The sequence below is a fragment of the Manacus candei genome, unplaced genomic scaffold (assembly GCF_025592945.1).
Source record: "Manacus candei isolate 608988 ecotype Guabito, Panama unplaced genomic scaffold, ASM2559294v1 h1tg000048l, whole genome shotgun sequence".
Taxonomy (NCBI): Eukaryota; Metazoa; Chordata; class Aves; order Passeriformes; family Pipridae; genus Manacus; species Manacus candei.
Genome location: NW_026138096.1, coordinates 2,096,207 through 2,115,165, shown reverse-complemented (window position 1 = coordinate 2,115,165; position 18,959 = coordinate 2,096,207). Strand labels below are relative to the sequence as shown.

The window sequence follows — 18,959 nt, the reverse complement described above, 5'->3', positions numbered from 1 at the left end:
AATTTCTGCTTCAGGATGTCCCCCTGAAGTGGTCACTTCAACTCTGGATCCTGCAGAGAACACTCTATGAGTTTCTAGCACTAAAACAGTAATAGTAACCCAATGATTCATGCTCTACTTCTTTTTTCTACAGAGAAAAGCCATGTTGGGTGGGGAGAAATGTGTCCTGCTTAATGACAGGCAAAATACTGGTATCAAGTAGCACTATACACTAAAAGTATCCTCAGTACCAACATCACCTGTCCATATTGCTTGGACATTCACAATTCAACACTGATGCCCTTGCTGTATGACCTGCTGCAGCTGGACTTGTTGCAACCCTGCCTTCTTGTACTCCTCTGGTTCCTGGTCACATGCCCTGGGAGTGTTTTTCCTTTTCCAGCAAAAAGTTGGTGAATTTGGTGGGATTAGTCTCAGATTTTAGTAAAGGCAGGACTATACTAAGGTGGGAAGTCTCTTTTTTGGGCCAAAATCTCTTTGGTACATCTGGCTCTTGCAGAGATCACACTATGAAGAAAATGGCATAATAAGTGTAGAAAAAAATACTGTCCCACCTTATACAAAATCCCCTGAATTTCTCCTTTCTAAAACTTTATTAGGAGCACGATGGTAGTATAATTGTGTTATTTTTGGCATCTGCTTCATGTAATATTTGACATTATTGCCACCATAAACTTTCTCTCCTTGTTGTGTATTTTGAGTCAGCAGTGGACCATTCAGGCACAGCCCAGGAGCAAACAACTACTTTCCAATCAATCCACTAATCTACAGCTGAGTTCTTAAGTAACATTCAACTGGACACTAAACTGGAGTTGAATCCCAGATTCTGGTCTTCCAAACTAGAAACTGATGAACAAAAGAGAAAGGAAAAATGCAATTCAGAAAATATTTTATTGAGTACAATACCATTTCATTGTAGGCTTTTGTCAAAGGTCTACTTTATAAAATACCACCAACCTCTCTGAGGTTGAATACAGCTCGGGCAGGTACACAAGGAGTGGGAGAAGAGAGGGGCAGCATCTGCAAATTTTCATGCAAGAGGCGTAATATGGGATATTTGCATCCAAGACTATACCTTGTCATAGTGCCCAAGTTTGCACCAGCTCACCAGAAAAAAATTAATGAATCTACATTTAAATTTTACAAAGGATTGTAACAATCAGCTACAAGATCAAATTTACTGGGTGTTGCCACTGCACATTTGACAACTAAACTCAAGATCATAAAATGAAAATTAGGACCTCAGAATGAAAGTACTGTAGGAAGCCTTGTGCAGAAATAGGATTAGTTCCTATTCCAGAAATTGATGATTAACAAGAAATCATAACCGCTGTAGATAAGGACAGCTTCAATTTTTACCAATGTACTAACATCTAACTTCCATTTTTACCAAATGGAAAACAAGGAAAGTTCCCGCAATTTGGGTTAATCCCACAACACATGTCTAATCAAGACTTGGCATAAAGGTTCTTGGAAGGAGATTAAACAAACAGTAGTCCATAGGCAATTTTCAGTTGCATGAAACAACTTCTCAGCTCACATAAAACAGCCTTAAGTGGGGTACAAGTGTGATAATATTTATATGAATTAAATTGATGCTTACTGAAATGTAGACCAGCTAATTTTTCTGGTGTGAGTGTTCATTTTCACTGATGGCAAAGCATAAATGTACTATAAAATGTAGGAACAGTCTTAAGCAGCCTTGAAAAAGTCTCTATATTGCTTAAATTCTCTCAACCCTACTTCTTTATGAAGTATATATACATTCAGAGACTGTAAGAAGTTTTCAGCTTGACCATATTTCTACAGCTAATTGGATTTTATGAGCTAGTCCCTACAGAACCTTTAAAAATGTGCCACGAAACCTGCACTGTACTGCCAAAGAATTTGAGGAGCACTTAGAACGGTAAATACGAAGGTAAGGTAAGTATAGCAGTTAACATGTCATATTACACAGACACTTCCATTGTCATTTGGGTGTGCATGTCCCAACACGCGTAAGTACCACTAATTTATCAGGAAATAATTTTATAAAGCAGGATGGAACAATTTGTTAACTACAACAATATTTTCAAACAAAAAATAAATTATTAAACCACACGTTAAAGTAAGAAAAATGGAAATGTAAAGTTTAGCATATTCATTAGCAATTGAGGAAAAAACCATCCTGAATAGCCCAGGAAGGCCAAAGTATTCAAATAATTCAGCAAGGCTCTGTTGAAATGAATTTCTTATTTATTAAAAAGACAACACATTCTCAAGAGAGCATCTTCTGCAATGAAATAATTTAGTTTCTTCATACAGACACATCATACACAATGTTAACAACCATGAAAAACAATACAAAATGTTTTCAAATTTAACAAGTAGAAAAATATAACTAGTATATATGGCAATTGTGAATCTAATACTGTACAGAAGTATTTATGGATTTTACAAATAAATTATACTTTAAATGCCCTTTTTAATTTTTCTAACTGTACACTGGAACATAGGTTCTGAAGCTTACCACTAACTCGCCACAAATGAGTGCCAGTCAAATGTCCTGCCCACAAGCTCAAAAAATTTCTTGTTGGGTTCATGGAAATATTCATGCAGTTTCTCGAGTAACCGGGTATCTACTTGTGGGTGTGCTCGTCCTTTTGACTCATGTAAACAGCGCTCTCTACCACTGTCCCTTAGGCAGTAGAAGCCTTTAGTTTTATTGAAATAAAAGTTTGAAGCATTTATCTGTGGTGATAACTTCAAAAATCTCTCTACCTTTTCTATTTCTGGGAAGGGATCTTTGATCAGTTTATCCCCATCTACAATGTGGATATGATCAAGAGGAAAATACTTCAGCCAGTTCTGCATGTGAATGTAGTACAAGCTTCTGTTTATTGCCTTGTAGTCCACATTGAGTTCACCATCTTTAATCAGGAATTGTTCGATGGATGGATACGGCTTGTGCTTCTGCATGTGATTGTAGAACACTTGGGTGTAATCTGATAGTACTCTTTCACTTGGGTCTCTTAAAATAAGGAGTAGTCTCATTGACTGGTTCATGTTATAAACTCTTTCAGGCACTTTAGGTGATGTGAAATATGCTGGAGTTTTTTCCACGGTGATCTGATGGGGATAAGAGAATGGCATTTGATTAATATACCACTGCAATCCATTTCTGTAATGATCTTCCCAGTCAAAGAAGTGAACTTCACTTTCTGCTGCTGCAATATCTGGATGGAGACTCAACATCTCTAACAAAGCTCTTGTTCCCCCTTTTCTCACTCCAATAATAATAGTCTGTGGCAGCTGCTGACATGATCCATTAGAATGAATGTTTTCCTTCAAGTCATTTTTCTGAGATGTTTTCTTTAAAAGCTCTCTCTGAACAGACTGAGAAGAAGTCTCAGCATTTGAATTTATAGCTGGTCTGGAAGGCACTATCTGAGGCTGAACAATAAGCAACACAGCTCCCAGCAGAAAAGCTGCCATGACAGAAGTTCTTAGTCTGGTTTCACTCAAGCAGGTAATTGGGCATAGAGTGATTTCCACCGAGAACAACCTTTAAAAGTTGTTTTTGTTTTGCTGAGTGAATGTGTATTTCTCAAGCAGAAACTTCGCTGAAAGAGGGAAAAGAAAAAGCAGATTATTTTATATTCAGACATATCACTACTAAAGTCACACTGCAAATATCTTCTGCTTTTCACAACTGAACAAACTTTAGTTTTCCCAACTCTAGCCTCATAGATATTTTAGTGTAAATAAATGTTTTAAAAAACAGGCATAACAACACCATAAGAAAATGATTTCCAGTCATCAGGAGATATAAACATCATGAATCTTTCTCTTGCACTCAAGATTCATCCAGAATGTTATTATTTTAACCTACAAGAAGAGGTTTATCTTAGAAACAGAGCATATAAAAGGAAAAGTTGTGAACTGGACAAAAAGAGCATTCTTAAAAAGGGGGGACTTGTAGGATATCTGGGTATTACAGCATCCCAAAGAACCATGTGACAGCAATCTTAGAAGTCAAGCCTCCTGGGAAAAAGGTTTATGCTACATAGGTAGAGCTGCCCAACCATGACAAAGCAGCATTCTCCTGGGAAGAAGTTAGGAAGAGCTCTGGGTGAATAGAAGACCAAGGAAAAGTTGATCTTCTGTGTCATTTTTAAGTGAACTTTTGCTTTGTGCTTAGGGTTTCTAAGGATAAAATAGGTGGTATGCACTCTGGGCCCATAAAAAAGGTAAGATAATGAAACCATACACTACAGTATGACTGAATCAACATAACACGAAAAGAGTTGCGGTTCCAGTCTTGATCCTCAGGAAAGAAAATATACAATGGGTACTTCTGTAGGTCATTTTGAGAGTTAGCCAGTAAGCTTTTGTGATGTAAAGAACTAACTTTAGACTTTGTCAAAAGACTACTAAATACCACCCCTGAACACCATTTAAAGGTCAGGGTGTTTTTAATGCAGTGTTTGAAGTGAAATTGTAATAGCCTCACACTCAGTTTAGCTGTTAGATTGTCACATTGTGAGCAGGTTGTGTACACAAGCTCCCTGAATTAAGATGCCTTTCAAAAACTTTATACCCTCAGTGAAGGGCTGGTGTATGACTTTGGTATGGTCTAACTCCATTTAGAAGTAAAAGCCACGATGGCTGAGCACTTGACTGCTTTGCCTTAGTAGGTTACTGTAATTATGAATTTAAGCTTGGAACAGCATGTACTGTACCTGCTAACAAGGGCTGAAATATGAAATTACATATGAACAACCTGAGGAAATGCAAGGGTTAGGTTTTGGAAATTCTCCAGAGAATCTGAAAAGAAACTAATGACTTTTCCACAATAAGCTAAGTCCCAGTGCAACAAGGACTAATGATGTGTTTCTAAGGGATCTAAAGTTCTGTTTGATAGCTTTGCATTTACAGAGGTCATGACTCTATCCTGAATGGAGCAGGTCTGCTTCCTGATGTTTGCTACTGATTATCGCTTCTGTGCTTTCTCTTTTCTCATTTTTAAAGGGCTACAAGCCAGCAATATTGTTAGGAAACAGAAATCAAAGCTGGGAAGAGAGGGAAGTAAAGTGTCATGAGAGATGGGAAGTCAAAAGAATGCCTCCCTCTATGCCTACAGGCTTTGAGCTCGTGGGCATGCCCTCTCTCAGGCAGGTCATGCCCTGGGCTGCTCTGTGATGTTTCATGTGAGACAACTTTGCAGAGACATTTGTTGTTTTTCCATTCTTGGCCACTGCTTTCTCTGGCTGTAAGTCATTTGGCTGCCGTTGTTAGTCTTCTGCTCTCTTTCCCCATCCTCACCATTTCTGTTAATCTTTCTCAGCTTAATCTACTTCAGTTTAAACTAGAAACAGTCTTGATAGCCTCACACTGTGGATGTTGGTGGGGGGAGATACTGGGGGACAGGAAATTCGATATAGGTAAATTCATGGTGGATGTCCCCGCTGAGCTATGCTGCGACCATATTCAGCAGCAATGGGAGCAAACAACACAGCACCAGCCAGATTGGATCAGTGACTGATGGGCAGCTCAGTACATAAGAACAACAAAACATAAACTCTTGCTGAATTTTAAGGTCACAGATTAAAGGAATAGCCACTTACTTCAGAGTATATTTTAAGTCACCAGCTCCATAAATAGCAGGCCTGAGTTGTTGTCTTAACACCTTATTGGAAAAGCATAATAGGATTCCTGGGAGGAACAGGTTGAACTGTCTTGAAAGGAGTTACATTAAAGCCTAATGGAGGGAACTCTTATTTTTTAAAAGTCAGACTGAAATGTGCTATTGCAAGCTCTGTGATAGACTGTATCTGGAGAGATTAATTTTTAGCTGCTGGCCTCAGATATTCGTGAGGACACATTTCTGGGTTAGTGGGTTTTGTTTGTTTGTTTGTTTTTGTTGTTCTTGGTGGGTTTTTTGGGGGGGGTTGGGGGGGTTTTGGTTTGTTGGTTTGGTTTTGTTTTTTTTTTTTTTAATAATGAACTATATATATATCAATTCATTAGGAGTCTTAATTTATAATTCCTAGTTTGCATATTACTCAGTTGCCTACTTTTTTATTCAAGCCTTCCTGTGGCTGAGTACAGCACAGGAACTTTTGGAGAAAAGACACAGCAAGGTGTCTCTTAGCTGTAGCCTGTCTCTTGTTTTGGCCAGCATAGCTCTTTGAAATCAGACTCGTGGGATATTACAGGTGTGGTACCTGGGGCCTCATCTCAGACAGCTTTTTGAGCCTCAGTGGAGCCTCGGCTCAGTGTCTTCCCATTCTTAACTCAAACACTTTTTCGGTGGAGAGCTTTTTCTAAATAAACAAAAGCAACTGTTTTCTTTTGCAGCATGAAACCTCAGAATAACAGGGGAATATCTTCTGTTTCAGACACACAGAATTTCACTGTTCCTCCCCAGCTATTTGCTTAGGTGCACATATTCCACTGCAGAACACTGTTCCAGTACCTGTATCATTTACTTTATGCAGTCACAATGAACCATATTAGTAATTATGCCATTTAAAGTGCCTATATGCTATTGTTGTTTTGTCTGCAAGCAATAAAGCTTTGTCTGCCTTTTCTTTCCATTCTGTTTTGTTTCTCCCAAACTGTACAGGCTTGATATCTGGATCAATTATTTTGTTGTGGTAGACTAATGCAACACAATGGACACGAGCGTGCCTCTAAATTCAGCACAAAACATATGTTGTGTGGGCAAAGCGGTCTCCAGGAATAAAGCAGCATATAAATTGGTTGTCATTCAGCTTTCATCTCTTATGTCCTCTTTAACGTTTTATGTAGATCTGTAGCTTGGTGTATAGAATTACAGCAGTTTATATAAAAGGATGCAAACATATAGCTTTATAATTTGTGGGTCTGAAAAACTCTTTCAGCAATAATAAGCATGCACTAAGGACTTTATAGCAGTCACTCTGCCAAATTACTTTTCTGCTTTCAGAATTCTCTTCACTGCACCCACAAATCACACAGAGCATATATGACTTCATGACTTTGTATTCCAGATTAGTACAAAAAATTTCACTGGCAGTCATTACTATTGCCTTTGCTACAAGTAAATGAGCAAGTTGTAAAAGAAACACAGTTTATGTTAAATGGTGCTTTGACAATTATACCAAGACTTTTTGAAAAGTCTGATTGCTTTTGCTTAATCTTTTCTTCAGCTTTCCCCAATTAATTAGCAAAATGTGCTATCAACAAGATTTCATGCGGACTTTGCCAATCAAATCAGTTTTTATGATTCAAATCTTTTCAATAGTAACTTGGAAATAAATGGAAGCTCTTCTCAGTAAATGCAGTATGAGGGCCACAGCTGCCATATTTAAAATTGACTTTTAAGCATATTACAGTGCTCTTTGAAACACATGTTATGACTTTTGACTATTTCTTACCATACTATCAAGGTATTTCAATGCCTCAGTATATTTATCCTCACTCAATGACATTGCCTAAACTACTTAGATTATGTATACTTTTTAGTTTAATATCCATTTAAAAAAATAAGGTAGTTTTTGCTGGACTGATAACTTCATTTTTGCTGGGAATGGAATGGGATTAGATTTAGCTCTGAACTTTCATAAGAACCTTCAAGTTAGCTGTCCATGTGGGTAGAAGGGAACATAAAGAGTGTCTACGGGGCAGTCAGTAAGCATCAGGTAGAGGTTGCTGGCAGATTTGACAGCAACATACTTCCCAAAAAAAGGGCACAGCAACACACAGAGGTTTACTGGAGCTAATGGGACACAGTTACCAGGACAGTCATAGGAGAGGGAGGATTACATCCTTTCCATAAGCATCCAGGTGACTCCACCTTCGTCAAAGAGAAGTTGTGTTTTTATGATTCTCTCGGGACTGTGGATGAAAAGGTTAAGTTTCAAATGTCCTCACTTTCTCTCCTTGCAGAACTGAAGCCTTTCACTGGAAAGATACCTGATACCCAGGCATCTCAAAAAAACCAGATTCTGGTCATAGTTCAGTTACTAAAGTTTGTCTGTAGAGGGAGATTAGAGTTGAAAATCTAAGACATTCTGCTCATATAAAGTATATTTAGTTTTGCAGATGTGATAGAACCTCAGGACAGTTTGTGGACTGTATTTTCCCTTGCACATATTTCGACACTCAGTACTGCAAAATATAAGACTAACATTGGTGGTTAAAAGTAGCTGTGCAGTACAACCCACACATCTGCTATGCTGGCTTCTCTTATCAGAAAAGCAAAATTCCCTTAACTGCGCTAACTAGCTCTACAAAAAACTTTCTAAACTGATGAACAGTCAGTGATCTGAACATTTGTATTCGGTGATGTATTTAAAAAACTTGAACTAGATCAATTGCAGTGTACTTGAAATTCTTCAATAACTCATTGATGTGAACGGTATAAATCCCTTTCCACTAAGAACAGACTGTGTCCACCACAGAATATATTCCTTAGTTGTTTACATGAGCTCATCAAGTGCCACTTTGTATCCTGTTAACATAAAACTCCCCAGTACAGCTATCACTTAAAACTCAATCAAGAGCTGGAAAGGCTTTCTTTTTTAAATTTAATTTATGAAACGTGTTTTTTCTCAGAAATATATTCTGCATTTTGCTATTTTTAAATATTAATCTGCCTCACAATACCCTCTTCATGAAGAAACACTTTCTCTACTACCTCCGCATATGTGTTTTTTCATCACATTTAACACAAGTTTTAAAAAGCATGTCAATGAAATACTTGAATTCTAGTTTCCTGTAATTAACTACAAGTAATTGCCTACATTAGTGAGTGCTACAGAGACAAGTGTAATAAATTAAATAGAACTACATACTACTGAAACCGTAGATCTCTAGGGGCATAAACTATTGATCACCTCATGATATATAAAAAAAAGCCATTTGGGCATTAAGAGGGGACATAAAATAATTGAGTGTATGAACCTGTCTTACAGTGCCTAGATGATACTGTCTAGGTACATTTCCCAAATTATATTAAAACTTCTGCACAGCCAGTAGAGATTAAACCATGGCTTTAACTTTTATAGTCAGCATGTTAAGAAATCTAATCATAATTTCAGTTCTATTAGGATGATATATTGTCTATGAGCTCTAAGACTTCAAAACTTCGACACTTTTAAAGTGTATTTCTGGTCAGAGGAACTTCACGAACTGAGAAAGGTTGACTTGGTAGGAAGTATTTTTGGCTGAAATCTGCTGTATTTCTGCACCTGCTGTGATAAATACAGTTTATGCAAATTAGCTAGGCCACCAGTTCATGACTTCTAAAGAAGGAGTTCAGCTCCAGTGTGAGCAATAAGGTAGCAAATTTATAACAGACTGTGGTTATATATAACATTCACTCTTTTTCTTGTGGTCAGAAGGGACCATTTCAGTCTTTCATGCCAAGAGATCATAAAAATTTTTAGAAGAGAGAATACCCTAGATTTCAGAGAACCTCATGCAGGTAAAAATAAAATGGGACATTACAGCAGAATAAAAATAAACTTGAAAAGCTCAGGATGCACAGAATTTTTTGTACTGAATGCTAATATGGAATCCCCTTACCAACTTCTAGTAATTTTTTTAACAACTGTCAAGATTCATTTTTTTTCATAAAGTGGGTGCACTCTACCACTGCCTTCTCTGTCCCCCCATAAACCCAAATGCTCAATTCAAAATCCAGAAACTACTCACCACCCCACTTTCCAAGCAAAATGGGTCACATTCTAATTAGGAAGCAGAAATCTATTGCACAGTTAATAGAGTTGCTTCCTAATTCATCACAGCTATTCTCAAGAAAACAACCTGTGTGAAAGGATGGCTCTGTCCTGTCTGGCTCCCTTTCTGTACAAAGGCTCACCTTAACTGGATGTATTAAAATAGGGAACACAGCAGACTAAGCAATTCCATTCTCATTTCCCTTGCCAAGCAATTTCTCACCACTCTCTGTAGCTGTGGGCTCTGTATCAAATACTAATAAGATATTTAAAACAACAAAAACAAAACAAATAAAAAAAACCCCAAACCTCCAAATAATCTTTTAGTTCATATTCCAAGTAGATTTCTGTGTCTTCCACTCTCCTGCCTTCAGAATAATACTGGAGCACAGTACATCCTAGTGAGATCATCACTGTATTAGACTTAGCTAAACCAATCAATTTACTAAGCGAAGCACTACACAGTGACCTGGAGAGAACCCTCATGCTCTGGAGTGACAAGTGAGATGACCCAGCAGGATCTCCCATCTTGGACTGCCTTAGCATATTACAGTTTTCTTTTTCTTATTATCAAACTTTTATTGGAAATCCGTCAGCTTTAACATATTTTTCAACTCTCATAGCTTATAAGCTATGGGTGGCATTTCTAGAGGGAAGGGAGAGATCCAAGGCTAGTCAGGCTAATAAAAACATTCTTGGTTTCCTCTAATGAAAAGCAGAAGAGTTGTATGAATACGTACATATTATACCCACTCTGTTTTTCTGTAATGTCTGTGTAAGCATATGGTTAGTTCAGAATAACACAGGTAGTATCCTGACAAGGGGAGGGACATAGATGGGAACTTGGCAGTCCTGGGGTTGGAATTTGCTCTGTAAAATTAGTGTCTCTCCACTGCAGTAGATAGCTTTGCTTCAGGTGCACAGTCTTGCTGCTGACCTACCAGAGGCATTGGTTTGGCTATGCACTATCAAAAACCTCAGCATTTTCGGAATAGGGAAAAAACCAAAACGGGGGGTATTGAAAGGGTGGATGTGCAAGACATAGCTGAAGTTGATGTCAGTGACTGTGCTCTTACTGAAAGGTTCTCATTTCTGAGTAATGTGGGAAATGCACTTGTTCGAGAGTGCAAGAAATGCTAGCAGATGTAAATTGTAACAATTACATTTATATTTACAAAATAAGTTTGATAGCCAGACAGCACACGGGCACTCACCAAACTGAACCTGTTCTACTCATGTTCACTTCCCATATACACTGCAGAGGCTCACAGTGGGAATGGGCAATGAGTGGATCTCTCACGCCAGAAAGGTGTTCCCTGCAGACATTCCATCTCCATGTCATTCAAGTATGGGGATTTCTAGAACTTCTCAGATATTTTTGTCCGCCCCAGTATCCAAAGAGGAACAGTCTTGAAACAGGGAAAGCCCTCAACCTACTGCACTAACAGAGAGGAAGAAGAATCATATACTTTAATTCCCAGTCAACTGAGGTGATTGAATTGCCTGTATTTAGCTGTGTGCCCTTTCCTGATCTTTTGACCGTCTGGCTGAAAGACGAGACCAAATCAGAACTCTTCCAGCCGGGGTCTGCCACGGCTCCCTTCCGCATCCTTTTGCCCCCAAAAGATTTGACCTGCACGCACACATTTATCCCTGGAAAGCACACTGAGAACTGCAGTAAGCAAGCCTTCCCTGTACTATTCTAGGAAGCTAGTCCTTCAAGACAGAAATGAGCAGGAGTTAAGGTTGTACCCTCCGGACCAACCCCCAAAGACCGCTCTCCCTGCAGCCCTAAGCAGCTCGCCAGGTTCCAGTTCAGCACGCTGCATCCAGCCGGCTCCAGCATACAGCGTGGGAATGGATCAAAGATGTTCAGCGGAGCTTTCGCAAGTGTTCTCCCGTCAGGTAGGAGCCCCGCATGCTGGCAGCCCGCTTCGACAGCCCTGCCACTGTGCCCTTACGTGTGCCTGTCATTTAGCCACAGGGGAAAGATGATGAAAAAGCGCCCCAGGGGCCACACCTGGCCAGGTAATGCCAGAGGTAATTCCGGCCGCCTTGCTTTTTCTCCCCTCCTTTCCCCTCCAGCTGCCTCCCAGACAGCGCTGCCTCCCAGAGCCTGTCTCGGCGAGCACAGAGGGCGCGGGGCAGCGCCGCGGGTCCCTCCCGGTGCGGTTCTCCGGCACCGCACGCCCGGGCGGCCGCGCTCCCCAGCCCCGCAGCGGCGCCGTGCGGCGCTCGCCTCCCGCGGCCGCGGGGCTCCCACCTGCCGCCAGCAGGTGCCGGGCGGGCGGCAGCGCCCCGTGACAGCGCCTGTGCACCCCCGGCGATCCGCGATCGCCCCGGCACCCGCTTCCACCCCGAAAACTTCCCGCTCTGCGCAGGGCAGCACCCGGCGCGCCGATCCCTCCCCAGCTCGTCACTCACCGCCGGGGCGCGGGGCCGTGGGGCAGCGCTCGCCCCGCTGTTCCATGGGCGCCCGCAGGTGCCGGCGGAGCCGGGGGAAGCGCGCCCGGCAGCGGCGAGCGGCGGAGCGAGCCGAGGACCGACGGAGCGCCCGCTGCCGCCGCGTCGCCCGCCCGGCAGCGCCGCAACCGGAGCGCGGTGCCTGGCGCCGGCCCGTTTGTACCGCCCCGCCCCGCCCCGCCCCGCAACACCGAGAGACCCCGCCCGCCCGCCGCTCTGAGCCCTGCCCGCCGCTCTGAGCCCTGCCCGCTGCGGGCACCGCCGGGTGCGGGCGGTGGGTCGGTGGGGTGGGCGGCATCGCCGCGTGTCTGTGCCTGTGTGCACACCCGTGTATGTGCCGACATAGTAGTTTACCCAAATAATATCACAGGCTTTGGGAAACAAATATCTATCCGCAGAAAGCATCCCCAGTGTCCCCCCTCCCCTCCATCCCCACATCATCCTGAGTTGGAAGGGACCCACAAGGATCAAGGGGTTCCAACTTCTTCGATTGCCTCCTTCCCGTACCTACAAAAATAACACCCACGAGAGATCGCGTGAATAACAGAGTGATAGCACTTGTATTTACTTCTTCTACTTCTTGTTTATTTTCTTGGGACTTTACAAGGTGGCTTTGATTTTTTTTTTTTTTTTTTTCATTTCCCCTGAAATCCTTTCTGTTGATGAATTTAGGATGGATGTCTAGAATGACAGAAATGCTGCTTCACAAGAGCAGTGGGGAAAAGGCCTTCTGGGAATTTAAGTCATAGGGTTAATTTATTGAAATAGGTCTGTATTTGCCATGAACTGAAATGTGGTTTTTTTAAGATAAAATGCTTTAAAACCAGAATTAACATACTGCATCCATTATTTCAACAGCCAAACTCTTGAAATTTACTGTGAGTAAAATGCAGGCCCAAACAACTAAAAAAAAAAAAAAAAAGAAAAAAGAAAATAAAAAAGACTGATGAGGGAATTAATTTCTCATTTGATTTTGATCAGTTCCATACAGTCTGACTGATCTGACAGAGTATTTCCAAAGAATACCAATTAGCACTGATTGTACACAGGTCTTAGTGTTGTTTGCCTGAAGAGGTAACTTCTGTTTCAAACTTTTACTTCTTTTCTATAGTTTTACTTCTCTAGCTTTGCTTGGAAAGAATAGTTGCTTGTACATGAGCTTGCTTTGAGAGCTGCTGTTCTCCAATGGCACATGCTTACATTGATTTAGGGTTTGATGTTTCAATTTCCATCTGCATTGGTGGAGCTGTTTGCAAAAGCATTGCAGGACTGGGCTCTCACTGTACAAGTACACCAGCCAGATATTTTCCATCCTTCTACTAAAAACTGTTTCTGTGGCTGCTGTGTGGGGACTGGGAGGTTGGTGGGAGCTGGATCTAATCAACTTAGAGTGGTCTCTTTAAATAAGCAGTGGATGAGAAAGGCTTAAATCACCTCTCTAATCTTTGACAGGACATTGGTTAATATTCCTGCTGAAAGCAGACTAATGGGAGGTTTGCAGGATACTATAAAATCATGGAATCAAAGAATGGCTTGGGTTGGAAGGAAGCTTAAAGACCATCCAGTTCCAACATCCCTGACATGGGCAGGGACAACATTTGCCAAACCAGGCTGTTCAGAGCCCCATCCAACCTGGCCTTGAACATATCCAAGGATTGGCACCCACAACTTCTCTGGCTAACGTGTTCCAGTGCCTCACCATCCTCACAGTAAAGAATTTATCCATGATATCTAATCTGAACCCACTCTCACTTACTTTGAAACCATTCCGTCTCATCCTGTCACTACACACTCTTGTAAATAGCCTCTCTCTTGTAGGCTCCCTTCAGGTACTGGAAGGCCAAAATTAGGCCACCCTAAAGCCTCCTCTTTTCCAGGCTGAACAAACTCAGTTCTCTCAGCCTTTTCTCACAGGAAACGTGATTAATCCCTCTAATCATCTTGTTGGTCCTCGTATGGACTCGCTCCAACAGGTCCATGTCTTTCCTGTGCTGGGTACTCCAGGGCTGGACACAATACTCCGGATAGGGTCTCACCAGAGGGAAGCAGAGAGGCAGAATCACCTCTGTTGACCTGCTGGCCATTCTTCTTTTGATACAACCCGTAATTATGGTTAGCTTTCTGGGCTGCAAGCCCGTATTGTCAGCTCATGTCCAGCCTCTCATCCACCAGCACCCCCAAGTCCTTCTTGGCAGGGCTTCTCTTGCTCTTCATCCCCTGTATTGATATTGGGGGTTGCCTTGCCCCAGGTCTTGTTAAACACTATGAGATTCCCATGGGCCCACTTCTTGAGCTTGTCCAGGTCACTCCGGATGACATCCCATCCTTCAGGTGTGTCAACTGCATTGCTTGGCTTGGTGTCATCTGCAAACATGCACTCAATCCCTTCATCTGCGTCATTAGTGAAGATATTAAATAACACTGATCTCCATACAGATCCCTGAGGGACACCACCTGTCACTGATGTCCATTAGGACTCTGAGCCATTGATGACTACCCTCTGGATGCGACTGTCCAACCAATTCCTTTTCCACCAAATAGTCCACCCACCAAATCCATCTCTCTCCAATTTAGCAAGAAGGATGTTGTGATGGTCCATGTCAAAGGCTTTACAGAAGTCCAGATAAAGGGCATCTGTAACCCTTCCCTTGTTCATTGATGTAGTCACTCCATCATAGAAGGCTACTAGGTTGGTCAGGCAGGATTTGCCCTTAGTGAAGCTGTGATGACTGTTTTGAATCAATTCCCTGTTCTCCATGTGTCTTAGCACAGTTTCTAGGAGGAACTATTCCATGATCTTCCCAGGAACAGAGGTGAGGCTGATAGGTCAGTAGTTCCTGGGGTCCTCCTTTGTGCCTTTCTAAAAGATGGGTACAATATTTCCCCTTTTCCAGTCAGCTGGGATTTCACCTGGATGCCATGACTTTTCAAGTATAATGGATAGTGGCTTGGCAATTACATCAGCCAATTCCCTCAGCGCTCTGGGATGCATCACTTCAGGTCCCAGAGAGTTGTGTATGCTCGGGTTCTTCAGGTGGCCATGAACCTGATCTATAGTTACAATGGGAAGGCCTTTGCTCCTCCAGTCCCCATCCTGCTGTCCATCCACTTGAGAAGTGTGGGAAGAGCAGTTGCCATTGACAACTGAGACAAAAATTGGTTGAGTACCTCAGCTTTCTCCTCATCTGTTGTTAAGAGTTTAACAGCATTATTTATCAGGTGGGTACACCTTCTTTGACCTCTTCAGCGGGAGTACATCTTCTTTGACCACTGGGTGTGACTTGCTCACTGTTCATTTACTCCTTGGGTGCAGGGCTCTGGAAATGTCAGGTCACAGTTACTTACTGCACCAAAAAACAGCTTAGCGCACTAATGCCACGCAAAAATGTTCATATTGTATATTATCTTAAATCTTTTTCCTTCAGCCTTGGCCTGTGCTGATATTATAAGAGGAGCCAAAGCAATCAATTATGGAACTCTGTTTTCTAATCATGACTTCTATTGAGGGAAGTGGAACAAAATGCTATGTTTGTTTAAGTATCACCAGCAATTTCAAATGGATTACAGGAAGTAGGGGGGTGCGTGGAGTTATTTTGTTTACAACTGTTTGTCTGCCTCCAGCCTCTAATAGGCATACTTTTTCATGGCTAAATTAATTAGTTAAATAAATATGTATTAGAATGTCTAAGGAATGAAAAGTACTCAATTATGTTTTAAAGGGAGTATCTCTAAATCAAATCCTGTATAAGGTTTTCAAGAAACAAATGCAACTACTTAAGGAAAAATAGGATGGTATAACAATAAATGTATTTTATTTTATATTTTGCATATTTAATATTTAAAATGTTTCCTATATTTAAGACTACTATATCATTTCAATGTAATTTTTTTAGCACCAATAGAAATATGCAAATACTTTACTTTTAAATTTTTAAGATAGAAATAGAACATTACACGGGTGTTTACTAAAAACACCCAAACAATAGTAGTCTTTTTGCTTTGCATTTTAAAACCTTCATGTATGTTTTATTATAAACCTGATAGTCTAGTGGAGAAATACATTCATTTACAATTAGCCTTGCTGTTTAACCCTGTTATTTATGACATGACAGTGGGTTTTGATTTTCTTTCAAACAGGTTGAAACCAAAAAGCTTAAATGTTGTTCAACTGCTATAGACCTGCACAATTCAGTCATAAGGGATCACTGTTTCTTCCATGTGAAGGTACCTAGATCAGATACCATAATACCCATCTCATGTTTAATATGCAGTGTTGATATAAAAGAATGAAAAGATGAAAAATTCACCATTTCTTTAGGTATTTTGTTCCAATCATTACTTATCTTTGGCGTCAAAATAATAACAAAAAACATATGTGTACCTTTTAATCTGAGGGTATCTAAGTGTACCTCCAAGCCATTGCTTTATATTATCACCTTCCCAGGTAGATTAAAGATATGTTTTGCCCAAAAACATACTTTCTTATTCTAATTAAGTCACTTCTCAGCATTCTTTTTTTTGTTTGTTTCCTTTTGATAAGCTAAACAAAGTGATCTCTTGCAGCGTCTCAAAAAAAGGCTAAAGAAAGTCTAGATTTAATTAGTTTTCTTCACTTTTCACAAGTTTTCATCAGTGAGTGCAATACTGATGCCTAATATTCACAATGGAAGCATTTTCACAATGTTTTGATAATGAATCCCAATTGCCAACAAGGTTTCAAGATCTACTAGTTATTCAGTTCTTAAGCTATTTCAAGTATGTTTCATTGTCATGTAATCCTTAGTTTTTAAATTCGAATGTTCTGAGCGACTAAATCTAATGCTTTATGAGAGTATAGGTCCATTCTGCCTGTATACTTCTCTTTATCAAGCAAATTTATAATTTCCTCAAAGCAAATTTATTTGACAAGATCGTGGTAGTGTCTCTTGAACTGTGGGATAAGAGAGAGTGACACTAAGTCGATATGTGCTGTATTTTTATTTGGTTAATTGAGTAATGACTAATTTAGAAAAAAAGAAATGAGAATTCTTAAAGTCAAAAGAATGAGAAACTAAAATGATCAATGTAACATTCCCAATACTCGTTTATGCTTCCCTTGTTATCCAAAAAGGAAGATGTGAAACATGGGATGTCTGATTTTACCAAAAAGTTCCAGCATATCCTGGATGGCTGACATGCCATACTTGCAAAGGGAGGGGTGTCCTGTCCATACAGTAAATCAAATGGGAGCTTGTCAGAGGAAAAAACTCTGCTGGAGGAAATGGCAAATTATTCAGACCCAGAGTCAGCTAATTTGGGGACCAGGTTTGGGGCAGGGCCCATGCTGGGGACAGGGCACATATTGGAGACAGAAAGACAGCAGAGGTGGGATGCCTGCACAGCAGGGAGAAGGTGGTGGCTCACCAGAGGCAATGTGGCTCCCAGGATGTATCACAGTGCCTCTCACCCAGCAATGGAGATGGGCTTTACTGCTAGCTCAGCTCTGGAGCTGGCTGAAGCAGTTTCCAGCGTAGCCTAAAAAGCTCTGTTTTCATGCTGCCATAGGTATCAGTGGGATTTGAAAACTTCATTTCAAACACTGTGCTGCCCCTCCACTGTTTCTTGCAGTAACTGTTTTGGAAATGCAGAGGTGCAAGGTAGCTGAAAGAGCAAAGACGTGAAAATTTCTTAACTGAGGAAATACTTAGAGCTTTCTCTGTATGGTCTATGTTGGATCTGCCTGTTACACAACAAAGTTTACATTTGTCAGGTTGAAGTAATGCAGATACGACTTTAGCAATTCAAGGGAATTCCGACTCATAGATTTCTATTTTGTCACCAGGAAATACTCTAGGGAAATCAAGGAGGAATTAGTGGTGCAATCCAGTTAGCTAGGGGAATTTAGGTGTTGAATTTTAAAATACAATTAAATAGGTATATATCGTAATGGTATTTTAAATGCAGGAAATAAAAGGTATGTTACTTCAGGTCTCAACTGTAAAGAAAATGGGCCCAACTTAAATCAAGAGTGTAAAGACATGAGTAATGCACCATTTTGATGAGAAAAACAAAAGAAGTGAAAAGGGAAGGGAAGTATGCAAAGATGTATGTGGTTGGCAGTGTGAGGTTATAAGCTTGTCTTTGAGCAAGTAAAATACATTTGAAGTTTTCCACTTTCCTATACATTGCGTTTTACCTTCATCCCCGAAGGCAAGCACCTATCAGGCATTCAGATTGGATGTGACAGTGTGGCCACCAGTCAATGTAGTTCTTGATAGAAATAGGAAGCCAATATAAATCTGGGGAGCCACCCTTTCACTTTGTAAGCCGTTTGCTCCAGTACTTGCAGAGCAAGCCTGTGCTGCTTGTAGGGACTTTTGATAGAGCTGTGGTTTGACAGAAACAGTTCAAAATGAACTCTTGGGTGGTGAAACCTTGTACCATACAAGATATGTGAGCTGTCAGGTTTGAAAGAAGGGCTTGGGATTTTGCAGTCCACAGGTAGAGGTTCTATTAGTGTTGACAGAAGGGACTGTGCCTCTGGTCTGGAAAAGGTTCTTGTCTGGAGAAGAAGGCTTTATGGGCTGTCCAGAAAGGAGCTGTCCTTGAGGTAGAAAAGAGCAGGTTGGTTGTTCATGGTAGAAGGTACAGCTGAAATAGGGAAACAAACTTTGGGAAACAGACAGTAGTTCCGAATGGGTAGTAGATTTGAGCAAATATACAACAGGCTAATCTGTAAACTTTTTGAAAGCTGAATTTGCTTCTGTTAATGCCCAGTGCTGTTGATAACCCGCTGTACTTCTTAGACATAGT

At 40.9% G+C, this 18,959-nt stretch overlaps 1 protein-coding gene across 2 annotated transcripts; it reads right to left on the bottom strand.

The window, feature by feature from the left end:
- Positions 1 to 874: 874 nt before the first annotated feature.
- On the bottom strand, positions 875 to 12,309 carry HS3ST1 (heparan sulfate-glucosamine 3-sulfotransferase 1). 2 transcript variants are annotated; one of them, XM_051798476.1, is made up of 3 exons: positions 12,129 to 12,309; positions 10,919 to 11,140; positions 875 to 3,602 (listed from the first exon to the last, which is right to left on the bottom strand). In XM_051798476.1, the coding sequence occupies exon 3, from the start codon at positions 3,472 to 3,474 to the stop codon at positions 2,512 to 2,514; it is 963 nt and encodes a 320-aa protein (XP_051654436.1). In that variant the 5' UTR covers positions 3,475 to 3,602; positions 10,919 to 11,140; positions 12,129 to 12,309; the 3' UTR covers positions 875 to 2,511. The 2 variants fall into 2 exon arrangements, with proteins under 2 accessions (XP_051654436.1, XP_051654435.1); XM_051798475.1 differs by lacking the exon at positions 10,919 to 11,140.
- Positions 12,310 to 18,959: the final 6,650 nt, after the last annotated feature.

What these genes read in the sequence shown, in the direction of transcription:
- HS3ST1 (XM_051798476.1), bottom strand. Translation starts at nt 3,474, where the DNA reads ATGGCAGCTTTTCTGCTGGGAGCTGTGTTGCTTATTGTTCAGCCTCAG.